Below are 12,400 nucleotides of genomic sequence, written 5' to 3' on the forward strand. Positions count from 1 at the left end.
TATATACAACCATGCCGACTTTACTGGGCCACTGAATTATTCACATTTTACCCGATTTGCAGCGTTAACTATTTACAACAAAGCCGCTTTACTGGGCCACTGAATTATATACATCTTAAGTCGATTCGATGAGTCGAGATGGTGCTCTGGTCGCCCTTTCCGATCGTCTCAGCCCGGGTGGTGGTGGTGGTGCTGGCTCGGGTCCGGTCGACTCTGGGAGCATCGCGCTGTCCCCTTCTGTTTCCTTACTCCTGGACGGGCCTGGGAGGAGGACCGATCCCCCTCGGGAAAGGGGTGGCTGTGGGGTGCACCGGCGGGAGTGAGGGCGAGGTGATTTGTGTTGGGGGGGGGGGGGGAGCTCCGGCGGGCGCCAGGTCCCGCAGAGAGACCGTGTCCTGTCGGCCGTCTGGGTACGCCACGTAGGCGTACTGCGGGTTTGCGTGGAGTAGATGTACCTTTTCCACCAGCGGGTCTGATTTGTGCGCCCGCACATGTTTCTGGAGGAGGATGGGTCCCGGGGCCGCCAGCCAGGTCGGAAGTGACGTTCCAGAAGCGGACCTCCTAGAGAAGACAAGGAGGCACCCGTGAGGCGTTTGGTTAGTGGTGGTACACAGCGGGGACCGGATAGAGTGAAGGGCATCCGGGAGGACTTCCTGCCAGCGGGAAGTTGGGAGACTCCGAGACCGTAGGGCCAGTAGGACCGTCTTCCAGACCTTCCGTTCTCCCTCTCTACCTGCCCCGGGGGTTGTAGCTGGTCATCCTGCTCGAGGCTATGCCCTTGCTGAGCAGGAATTGACGCAGCTAGTCACTCATGAAGGAGGACCCCCTGTCGCTATGGATGTAGGCGGGGACACCGAACAGGGTAAAGATGGTGCCGAGGGCTTTAATGACCGTGGCCGCGGTCATGTCGGGGCAGGGGATGGCGAAGGGGAAGCGGGAGTATTCGTCAACGACGTTAAGAAAGTATGTGTTGCGATCGGTGGAGGGGAGGGGGCCTTTGAAATCCAAACTGAGGCGTTCAAAGGGACGGGAAGCCTTTATCAGGTGCGCTCCATCTGGCCTGAAAAAATGCGGTTTGCATTCTGCGCAGATTCGGCAGTTCCTGGTGACTGTTCGGACGTCCTCGACGGAGTAAGGGAGGTCGCGGGCCTTTATGAAGTGGTAGAAACGAGTGACCCCTGGGTGGCAGAGGTCCTCGTGGAGGGCTTGGAGACGGTCCACTTGTGCGTTGGCACAAGTGCCGCGAGATAGGGCATCGGACGGATCGTTCAGCTTTCCGGGACGGTACAAGATCTCATAATTGTAGGTGGAGAGTTCGATCCTCCACCGTAGGATCTTGTCGTTTTTTATCTTGCCCCGCTGTGCACTATCGAACATGAAGGCTACTGACCGTTGGTCAGTGAGGAGAGTGAATCTCCTACCGGCCAGGTAATGCCTCCAATGTCGCACAGCTTCCACTATGGCTTGGGCCTCCTTTTCTACTGAGGAATGGCGAATTTCTGAAGCGTGTAGGGTCCGGGAGAAAAAGGCCACGGGTCTGCCTGCTTGGTTGAGAGTGGCCGCCAGAGCTAAGTCGGACGCGTCGCTCTCGACTTGGAAGGGGAGGGACTCGTCGATGGCGCGCATCGTGGCCTTTGCGATATCCGTTTTGATGCGGCTGAAGGCCTGGCGGGCCTCTGTCGACAGGGGAAAAGTAGTGGACTGGATTAGTGGGCGGGCCTTGTCTGCGTACTGGGGGACCCACTGGGCGTAATAAGAAAAGAAGCCCAGGCAGCGTTTCAGGGCTTTGGTACAGTGGGGGAGAGGGAACTCCATGAGGGGGCGCATGCGTTTGGGGTCGGGGCCTATCACTCCATTACGCACTACGTAGCCAAGGATGGCTAGACGGTCGGTGCTAAACACGCATTTTTCCTCGTTGTAGGTGAGGTTGAGGGCGTTAGCGGTCTGGAGGAATTTGCGGAGGTTGGCGTCGTGGTCCTGCTGGTCGTGGCCGCAGATGGTGACGTTGCCGAGGTACGGGAACGTGGCCCGTAAACCGTGCTGGTCGACCATTCGGTCCATCTCTCGTTGGAAGACCGAGACTCCGTTCGTGACGCCGAATGGAACCCTTAAGAAGTCGTATAGCCGCCCGTCTGCTTCGAAGGCAGTGTACTTGCGGTCACCGGGGCAAATGGGGAGCTGGTGGTAGGCGGACTTAAGGTCCACGGTGGAGAAGACCTTGTACTGTGCAATCCGATTGACCATGTCGGATATGCGGGGAAGAGGGTACGCATTTAGCTGCGTGTACCTGTTGATGGTCTGACTGTAGTCTACGACCATCCTTTGCTTCTCCCCTGTCTTCACTACTACCACCTGGGCTCTCCAGGGACTATTGCTGGCCTGGATTATGCCTTCCTTCAGCAGCCGCTGGACTTCGGACCTGATAAATGTCCGGTCCTGGGTGCTGTACCGTCTGCTCCTAGTGGCGACGGGTTTGCAATCCGGGGTGAGGTTCGCAAACAGGGAGGGCAGTTCGACCTTGAGTGTCACGAGGCCGCAGATAGTCAGTGGGGGTATAGGGCCGCCAAATTTGAATGTTAAGCTCTGGAGGTTGCATTGGAAGTCCAACCCCAGGAGTGTGGGAGCGCAGAGGTGGGGAAGGATGTACAGCCGGTAATTTTTGAACTCTCCCCCCTGCACCGTTAGGTTTGCGATGCAGAACCCTTTGATTTCAACGGAATGGGACCCCGCCGCCAGGAATATTTTTTGGGTGCTTGGCCGAATTACAGGGAACAGCGTCTTACCGTGTCCGGGTGAATAAAACTCTCCGTGCTCCCCGAGTCGATCAAACACGGCATCTCGTGGTCGTTCGCCAGCACCTTTGTCGTTGTCGTCTGGAGCGTCCGGGGCCGCGACTGGTCGAGGGTCACCGATGCCAAACGTGGTTGGTGTATCAGATCGTTGTCTTCAGGCAGTGTGGAGCCGTCCACGCCGGGGTCCTTGCCTGTCAGCCAAGATGGCGGTATCCATGGATCGCACGCGGTCGGGGGTGGACAAAATGGCCACTCCCATGAGTCGCACGCGGCCGGGGGTGGACAAAATGGCCACTCCCATGGATCGCACGCGGCCTGTGGGTAGGAAGATGGCGGCGCCCGTCCCCCCCTCGTGGTGTCCGGGGTCCAAAATGGCGGCGCCCGTTGGCCGCCCGTGGGTCGCTGGGGGGCTTGAGCCCGTGGTCCCATTTGTTCCCCGGAGATAGCGGCGACCCCACGGGACTGGCACACCGCTGCGTAGTGCCCCTTTTTACCGCAGCTTTTGCAGGTGGCCGAGCGGGCCGGGTAGCGCTGGCAGGGGAGTTTTGACTGCCCGCAAAAGTAGCAGCGGGGGCCCTCCGGGTGGTCTGGGATTCTGGCTGCGCACGCTTGTGGAGGAGTTGGGGTTGCCGGGGGGTCGGTCGCGGCGGGGGTCCACGGAGCCCAAGGGGGCATAGGCGCGGGCGTTTTGGGAGGCCACGTCGAGGGAGGCTGCAAGGGCCCGTACCTCTGTGAGTCCGAGAGTCTTTCTCTAAAAGTCTCTGGCGAATTTGCGACGATGCCAAAGCTGCTACGTAAACGTCTCTGATCAGGAGGTCCGTATGTTCGTTCGCCGTAACCGCTGGGCAGTTGCAGTTTCGTCCCAGGATCGTTAGAGCATTGAAGAAATCGTCTAGCGATTCCCCGGGGATTTGTCATCTCGTCGCAAGCTGGTAGCGTGCGTAGACCTGGTTGACGGGCTTAATGTAGATCTCCTTCAGCAAGTTGAGCGCCGCTGGGAATTCTTCCGCGTCCTCGATGAGTGAGTAAATTTCGGGACTCACCCTGGAATGCAGGACCTGCATCTTCTGGTCTTCTGTTGGTCTGCCGGGGGCTGTTCGGAGGTATCCCTCAAAGCACACCAGCCAGTGTTTAAACGCCGATGTTGCGTTTGCTGCGTGGGGGCTGATTCGCAGGCACCCCCGGGGTGATCCGGAGCTCCATATTCCTTTTTAAGTCTGCTCAATAAATTGTAGCATCATCGATCACACACGAGGCGAGACGTAAAGAACTTCAATCGAGGCTTTATTGAGCAGACTTGTTCAGACTCGTTCCCCAGCAGCTCAGTCACAGAATGCAGCTGCGGGGATTAAACCCAGGTTCTTATACCCCGCCTGTCTGGGTGGAGCCCAGTAGGCGGCGGATCCAATCGGGATCCAGCATCTGTCCTCCAATAGCTCCTCGGCATTACCCCTAATACATATCACCATAGGTGACAAGTGCCTCTGCAATGACATGGTCATCGCAAAAGCCAGCCACAGGGGCTCAATGATAATACTATGTACAATGGGTGGTATAACAGAAGTCAAGTTTTATTTTGACCAAACCTACAATAGCAACAAACTTCTCTACCTTTTATGATGTAAAAGCTCATCACTAAACAAGATTCTTAACAGGAGTTTAAGAAAGTATGTGGGTGTGAAAATTGTGAAGAATATGGGGAGGGATTCGCCGATAATGGGGCTAAGTGTTGACGCCATCGTAAACGCCGGAGCATTTTACGACGGCGTCATCTGGCCTCGAGGAGCAGTGATCCTGCGCTGCACACAGGGCCAGCATGGCACTGGAGTGCTTCACGCAGCTCCGGCTGCCGATACGGGCGCCAGTACGGCTGGCGCATGCATGCACGTGGGCTGCCTTCTCCAAGCTAGCCCCCGGGCAACATGGCGGAGCCTTACAGGGGCCCGGCACGGAAGAGGATAGGCCTCCCCGGAATTAGCCTGCCCGTCGATCGGTAGGCCCCGATGGTGAGCCTGGCCACCGTGGAGGCCCCCCCCCCCAAAGTCAGATCCCCCCTCCCCCACACCAGGACAGCCCCCACAGCATGAACTCTGAGGTCCCGCCGGGTAGGACCACATGTGAATGGCACCGGTGGGACTCAGCCAAACTTGGCCCGTTGAGCACGGAGAATCGTCGGGAGGCCGCGTTGAGTGGCCCGACTGGCGCCGCGGCAACCGCGCCGGTGGCACTGACGCCGATTCTACGGTCGCCGGAGAATCAGCGGCCCGGCGTCGGAGAATCCCGCCCATGGTCCTGTAATATTTTTTATAGATCTATTGGGAACATTTCCCTTTTTTGTTTATCGGCCCTCAGTAGGAAGCTGCATTTCAGGAGGAAATGTATCAAATATTTGCAATGGACAGAAGTTGACACGTGTGCTGTTCTTTTAAAGTGATAGACAACATTTATTTCTCTTGGACAATTTCCCTGCTTCACCCACAGTTGTAGCCGAGTATATATTTTGTCCTGTCAGGAAGCAGGAGACAAAGTTAGGCTGCAATATCTTTTTTTCTGACTGCCAAGGTTTCAATCAAAACCTCAGGTTTGATTTCACAAACTATCAATGCCCACCAATTTCACTCAATTTAGTCAAAAAGAAATTTCTTAAAGTAATAGCTTATGAGAGAGAGAAATGGATAAACTGTGGATGTAAACTATTTCCTCTTTCATGTTCATTTGCCATTTCGCATGGAAAGATAACTCGCGTAAATGCTGAGACGAGATATTTCACAGAATCACTACAGCTGAGGGAGCCCATTCAGCCCATCGGGTCTACATTCCGAACAAGCAATCCTGCACATGCTTCCTTTTCAGACAGTAATCCAAAATACAATTTCAAATACATTGCTAATGTGTAAGGGCATCAGACACAGCTGTGCTAAGTCAAACAGACCATAGTGTTCCATGTTCAATCCCTCGCCTGGGCTGACAGGTCCAGTAGCCAAGATGGAAAATTAATGTGAGCATGAAGGGTGAGTACAGGATCAAACTCGGCCATAAGTAGCCTCTTAATACTCGCTGTCAAGGCTCACAAGCAAAGAATATACGCTTGGGCAAGCTATCAGAAAATAACTGGCTCACCAGAACAACAAAGAGAGACACGAGTAAAAAAGTTCTTAAACCATTCTGTAGGGAGGAAAGGGGACTGCTCTTCGATTATAGCAATGCAGCTGTTACCACATGTTCACAAAAAAACCCATCACAATATTGAAATAAACACACGGTTAAAATTCAAATAGGGGCGGGATTCTCTGACCCTCTGCGCCGAAATCCTGCTCTGCGCGGGGACAGAGAATTAGCCAAAATAGTTTCCCACACTGGCACGCAATTCTCCGGCGACCAGAGAATCGCCGCCAGTCACGCACGTGGGCGATTGACGCGGCGTCGGTCGGGAGCCGTTGAATGCGGCCCCCGTGGTGATTCTCCGCGCTCGACGGGCCGAGTGCCCGCCAGCGTGGTTCACATATGGTTCTACCCGGCGGGACCTCGACGTTCTGGCTGCGGGGGCCGTCCTGGTGGGGGCGGGGGGGATCCGATTCCAGGGCGGGCCTCCGAGGTGGCCAGGCCCGCGATCGGTGGCTACCGATCGGCGGGCGCGCTCATTCCGGCGGGGGAAGGGGGGGGGGACGGAGGGGCTATGCTCCTCCGCGCTGGGCCCCTGTAGGACTCCGCCAATTGAGGACCCGCGGCTGCACGGGCGTCACTGCAGGACTCCGCCGGCATCCGCAGTTGCGGTACGCACGCCGGGCCCTGCTAGCCCCCTTGAAGACGGAGAATCACCCCGGACTTTCTAGGAAAAAGTCCGGAATGATTCCCGCCCATTTTCCGGCCGGTGTGGGGACTTAGTTCCCAGAAGGGAGAATCCTGCCCATAATATTGTACAAATTCTTTATTTCAAAGTGTAAGTTCTCAGTCTAGAAAGCATTTTTGAACACATTGAATTATTAGAAACGATTCTGTTTTATTGTTTCATTTACACAGAGAATAAGGCAACTTTCAAACTAGATGCTCTCCTATCTCTGAGATGGCGATTTGCAACTTGCTAACAGCCTTATTAGCAGATCGTGACAGTTATGCTGCTTGCTCTAGACAAATGCTGTGCACAAGTCTAGTTATAAGAGGCTTTAATTAAACAAAATTATGTTCTCAAAGTGAAGAACGACTTAAGCAGAATAAGTATATATCTGCTTGTTAATTATCAGCAAAACTTGTTTTTTTAAAAGCTCTTAAGCAAAACATTTTCATTTTTACATTGCGCTGTAGTTAGCTGCAAGCAACATAATGGAATGTGATAACTAAAAATGCTGCCAATCGCTCCTCTAAAGTAACCAATGGGCTGCTGTCCTTGAGTAAAGAAATTCCAGTCTGAAATTATTCTCCTTGTACAGAATAAATAAATAACAATTAATTGAATTGACTAGATTTTGGATGAATCTCAAGTGTGTTAAATATAGCTCATTTGGGGCCTGCTCCTTCCTATTATCAAACTCAGAAAGAAATTGAGTAAATGGTCACAAGTAAACAGCAATTCCTGTCAACCTGTCTTTTTTTCACAGTGCTAGGTACTAGCAATTCTGTTCATATTTGGCTGATTTGGTAGTGAGCTAATCATTTGCTTTCTGCATCTCTGGTTGAGTCAGATTTTTTTGGAGATGCTTCCTTCGTTACAGATCATCATCGAATGTCTCTGTGCATCTCAGCAGAACTGTCTCGTCATCAACATTGGGGGAACTCTCCTGTAGACAGAGGTGGGAAGTAATTTAGTACCAAAAAGAGGACAATCTGCTCAGTCAATTACATCTGGTCACATTGCCTAAAACAACAACCTTCTTCTGGCTCATGAAATAGTGCTTTTTTTCAACATTCGAACAGCACATGCTCCAGTGTTGGGATGTTGTCCATATTCCCTGCAGCCTGTGCTCAGTTCTCCAATACCAGGCTGTACAATCCAGCATGGATCTGGGAAACAAAATGGTGACATAAATCGATACTAACAATGGGTGAATAGCTGGGAACTGGAACCAACATTTTTTTTTTATTCATTCACAGGATGTGGGTATCGCTGGCTAGGCCAGCATTTATTGCCCATCCCTATTGCCCTCAGGAAGGTGGTGGTGAGCTGTCTCCTTGAACCTCTGCAGTTAATGTGGTGTAGGTACACCCACAGTGCTGTTAGGGAGGGAGTTCCAGGATTTTCACCCAGCAACAGTGAAGGAACGATGAAATGAAATGAAAATCGCTTATTGTCACAAGTAGGCTCAAAATGAAGTTACTGTGAAAAGCCCCTAGCCGCCACATTCCGGCGCCTGTTCGGGGAGGCTGGTACGGGAATCGATTTGTGCTGCTGGCCTGCCTTCAAAGCCAGCGATTTAGCCCAGTGCTAAACCAGCCCCTCCTGTACTAAACCAGCCCTTGATATATTTCCAAGTCAGGATGGTGAGTGACTTGGAGTGGAACCTCCAAGTGGCAGTGTTCCCAGGTATCTGTTTCTCTTGTCCTTCTAGATGATAGTGGTTGGGGGTTTGGAAGATGCTGCCTAAGGAGCCTTGATGAGTCCCGGCAGTGCACTTTGCAGGTGGGACACACTGCTGCTACTGTTTGTCGGTGATGAAGGTAGTGAACACTGTGGATGAGGTGCCAATCGAGCAGGCTGCTTTGTCCTGGATGGTGTCGGGCTTCTTGAGTGTTGTTGCAGCTGCACTCATCCAGGCAACTGGAGAGTATTCCTTTTCATTCACAAATTAGATGTTTAGATAGTCCTGAATGCTCTGCAATGGTAGAGGCTAGGGCAGTCATTCTCCAAACAGCATTTGCTTCAGTAAATAACACAAACTTTGCACCTATGTGAACAGTATTTAGCTTATCCTGGTTCAATTCAGAAAGATAAATAATCACACATGAAGGTACAGGAATGTTTTTCTACCTATCTTCGGTTCTTTATTTTTCTCTCACACTGCTGATGGAACCCCCGTGCTAAACTAAGTAGGCTAAGGGAAGCCACTGCTCAAGACATCAAACTGACTTTGAGATTGGTCGAAGAAACTGTCCTTAAACTGATTCTAATACACAGATCATAACTGCAGAAAAGGAAAAAGTGGTTGTTAGCAGAGGTATAGCATACCAATGAAAAGCAGTTGTATTGTTGCTATATAAGGTGGGGTCAGGCCCAGTTCTGTAATGTGGTTGGCAGTTCTGGTCACCTAATCACAGGGGGGGGAATGTTGTTGCTACTGACAGTGGAAAGAAGTTGAGCATTGCCCATTCTTCTAGGTTACAGGTAGTTAAATTACAAGGCAAAGGAAAGTAAATAGGATTAAGGTCTATCAGAAATTGAAAGTTCTTTTGGTTCTAATGGGCTTTGCCCCCACCACCTTTGTTAATTTTCAAACTACAAGACAGGAGTGATTTTATTTTACATAATTTAAAAATCATTTTGTTGCCAACATTTGAACCTGCATGTCATCTCTATGTGTGCAACTCCAAGTTTTATATTAGCAAACCATCCAAAATCAGCCCCCAAAAATGAAGTCAACATTTATGAAAGAGGGTGCTTGTATAATGTGAAGAAATCCGTGCCCAAAGATGGACATAAATATCTCTGGCAAAGCCTGTTTTTAATCCACACAGGCTAAAACCCCAAAGAAGGTCTTCCCACTTTGGAGATTCAGGAGGTCGATTACTCTCTGCAGAACACCCTGCTTTTCTCTTGCTCCTGTAGCCAGGGTATTTGTGTGGCTAGTCCAGCTAAGTCTCTGTTCAATGATGGACCATGCCCCATGCCCTTGTCCAGGATGTTGATATTGGGGAATTTGATGATGGTAATGCCATTGAATGTCATGGGGATGTGCTTCAGCAGGTTTTTTTAATAATTGTTCTTCAATGTGTTGTGGCCATCACTGGCCAGACCAGAATTTATTTGTGATCCCTGTTGGAGATGGTCATTGCCTGGCACTTGTGTGGACTCCATCTATTTACACCAAAGATGTTCAGCAGTGGCTGAACTCTGAAGACCTTGCTGTTAAATGGCTAGATTTATCAGATCACCAGCAGGAATCTTGCTCTCTGGTACCACCACTCCAAGTGCTTCTTCAGAGTTAGGATCCCTGCACTGGGATTATCCCAAGGACAAGTGATCCTATTGTTATCTCTGATTGATTTTGCTCATTAATGAACTAAATTGCGAACAAGGTGAGTAAAGTCCAAGGGAGGTGAAATTACTTCCAAAATGTTTGAAACACCGTCAAAGCTATGAAATCAAGGGTGGCAGAATAAATCCTGTAAGCAAACATGTTCCATTGAGGCTGGTCACAAGCTCTGATTTCATTCTTTAAAGGCTTCCCAACCTGTCAGTCCCATTGTCCAATGAGTCTCTGCTTTGCTCTCACTTGTTTAACCCTGGCAGGTTCTTAACTGCTGGCTATTACCAGTTGGATTCCCTAACACTTTTCAGGGTTTAACCTCCCTTCGCTTGGCAGTTAGAATTGAACCCAGACATGTGGGTTTCTCAGACAAGGAACAAATCATTTCAAATTCCATAAAGAGGAAAAGCCAGTCTGAATTTCCCCTTCAGTAATCCAAAGAGTCTATTCCCTCGTGACATCCCAACCCATTCTTCCATGACCCACAACATCTTCTCCCCTCCGATGAAAGCACAGGAGATGTAACACCTGTCATTTTAACTTCCCATTCACTGTCCAGGACCCCAAACACTTCTACCAGATGAAAGAGTAATTTATTTGCACTTGTTTCAATTTAGTATATTGTACGCATGACACACGATTCAGTCTCCTCCACACTGGGAAGATCAAATGCTGAGTGGGTGATCGCTGTACGGAACCTCCGTTCAGTCCACATGTGTGACCCTTGTGGCATTTTTAATGGATAGATTTGCAGACCAAGAAGGTACAAACAAACAAAAGCTTTATTGGAAAGGTGTGTTCTCACAGGCTGTTAGGAGAGACTGCCTGTTTGCCCACGCAAAGAACTGATGATGTCATCAATTCATCACGTGATCCGACTCTTAACGTGATCTTGTTACAACTAGGAACAAACATGAATACACAATACTTACCTCCCCCTTTACATTAGAGGTTCCTGAAATGAAACACAATGGCCGTGATTCTCCGACCCTGCGCCGGGTTGGAGAATCCCCGAGGGGAGGCGCGAATCCCACCATGCCGCCAGGCCCTATTCTCAGCATTTTTTGGGGGCCGGCGGGATTCCCGCCACGCCGGTCAGGGTCCGCTGACAGCGGCCCCCCCCCCGGTGATTCTCCGGGCCCCGATGGGCTGAGTGGCCGTAAGGTTTTGCCCAGTCCCGCCGACGTGAATTACTCACCTCACACACGGTGGGACCTGGTTGGTAAGTGTGCGGGGGCGATGCTGGGTGGGGGGGATCTGACCCCGGGAGGGTCCCCACGGTGGCCTGGCCCACGATCGGGATCTACCGATCTGTGGGCGGGCTGGTCCCGTTGGGGGCCTTCTTTCCTCCGCGCCGGGCCCCTGTAGGGCTCCGCCATATTGCCCGGGGGCCTGCGCTGAGAAGAGAACCTCTGCGCTTGTGCGTAAATACGCCGGCCGTTCTGCGCATGCGCGAAAATACGCCAGCCAGTCCGCGCATGCGCGAGATCACGGCGGCCGTTCTGCGCATGCACGAACTCGCGCTGGCCCTTCGGCACTGGCTGGAGGTGCGGGGACGACTTCGGCGACAAAATTGTCCCCTAGAAAGGTGAGAATTCCTCACTTTCGGGGGCTGTTGAAGCTGGAGTCGTTGGTGCCAGTTTTCCCGCTGGCGTGGGGACATAGCCCCATTTTTAGAGAATCCCGCCCAATATGTTATCGATCAAAATTTAGAATATGAACAATTAATAAATATAGCAGTCAATAAGTTAGGTGTTTCTGAGGATACTGATTTGTGTGTGCTTGTCGGTGAACCTCAGTGTCTGCTTTTTCGTGTTGACTGCAACCTTTGGTGCTCTTGGTTTTGTTTTGATGTTTTCCGTGGTTGGTTCAACCGAAGTCGGCGTAGGATTTCGTGGTTGACTCGGTGCTGAAGTGTCCTCAACTGGGGTACTGTCTTCCAGAGTTGTTTCTGGTATTGTCAGGTTCTCAGTAATGCTTAGGTCTTCACTTGGCTCAGTTTGCTGTGGACTCTCGTTGACTCTGTCACTGGCAAACGAGTTCTAATTGGTAAAAGTGTCTTCTCCACAACACATTGTCCCAAGTTTGAACTCTGAAGGAGACTAGTCTTGTCTGTGGTAAGATGATGGCAGTTATCCACTTCTCACTGGTGGTATAGATCCTTGCCAATACCATCTGGCCTTTCTGAAAAACAGCACTTAGCCCTGTTCTCACATCGCAAAACCTGACTTTGTTTCCTCTCAACAATTTCTCTTGTCTTAGGTGGCTTCAGCAAATCACATGCTGTGCAGAACTGACATTTTATCATTAATATTTTCAGAGAGCACTGGGTTGTCGAATGTGTAGTATTCCTGTATGTTAGCAGGCATTGGCCTAGTTGTTTAGACAACAATCCTTCGTCATGTGTTACCTTCATTGAATGCTTCATTG

The 12,400-nt window shown here is 51.1% G+C and overlaps 1 protein-coding gene across 1 annotated transcript in view; it reads right to left on the reverse strand.

The window, feature by feature from the left end:
- Positions 1 to 6,809: 6,809 nt before the first annotated feature.
- LOC140395960 (stimulated by retinoic acid gene 8 protein homolog) overlaps positions 6,810 to 12,400 on the reverse strand; it is a 91,921-nt gene continuing 86,330 nt past the window's right edge. The window contains exon 9 of the mRNA XM_072483988.1: positions 6,810 to 7,567. Within this exon, the coding sequence (XP_072340089.1) occupies positions 7,496 to 7,567 (72 nt within the window). The 3' untranslated portion in view covers positions 6,810 to 7,495. The remainder of the gene's footprint in view (positions 7,568 to 12,400) is intronic.

This window comes from Scyliorhinus torazame, chromosome 19 (genome assembly GCF_047496885.1).
Source record: "Scyliorhinus torazame isolate Kashiwa2021f chromosome 19, sScyTor2.1, whole genome shotgun sequence".
Taxonomy (NCBI): domain Eukaryota; kingdom Metazoa; phylum Chordata; class Chondrichthyes; order Carcharhiniformes; family Scyliorhinidae; genus Scyliorhinus; species Scyliorhinus torazame.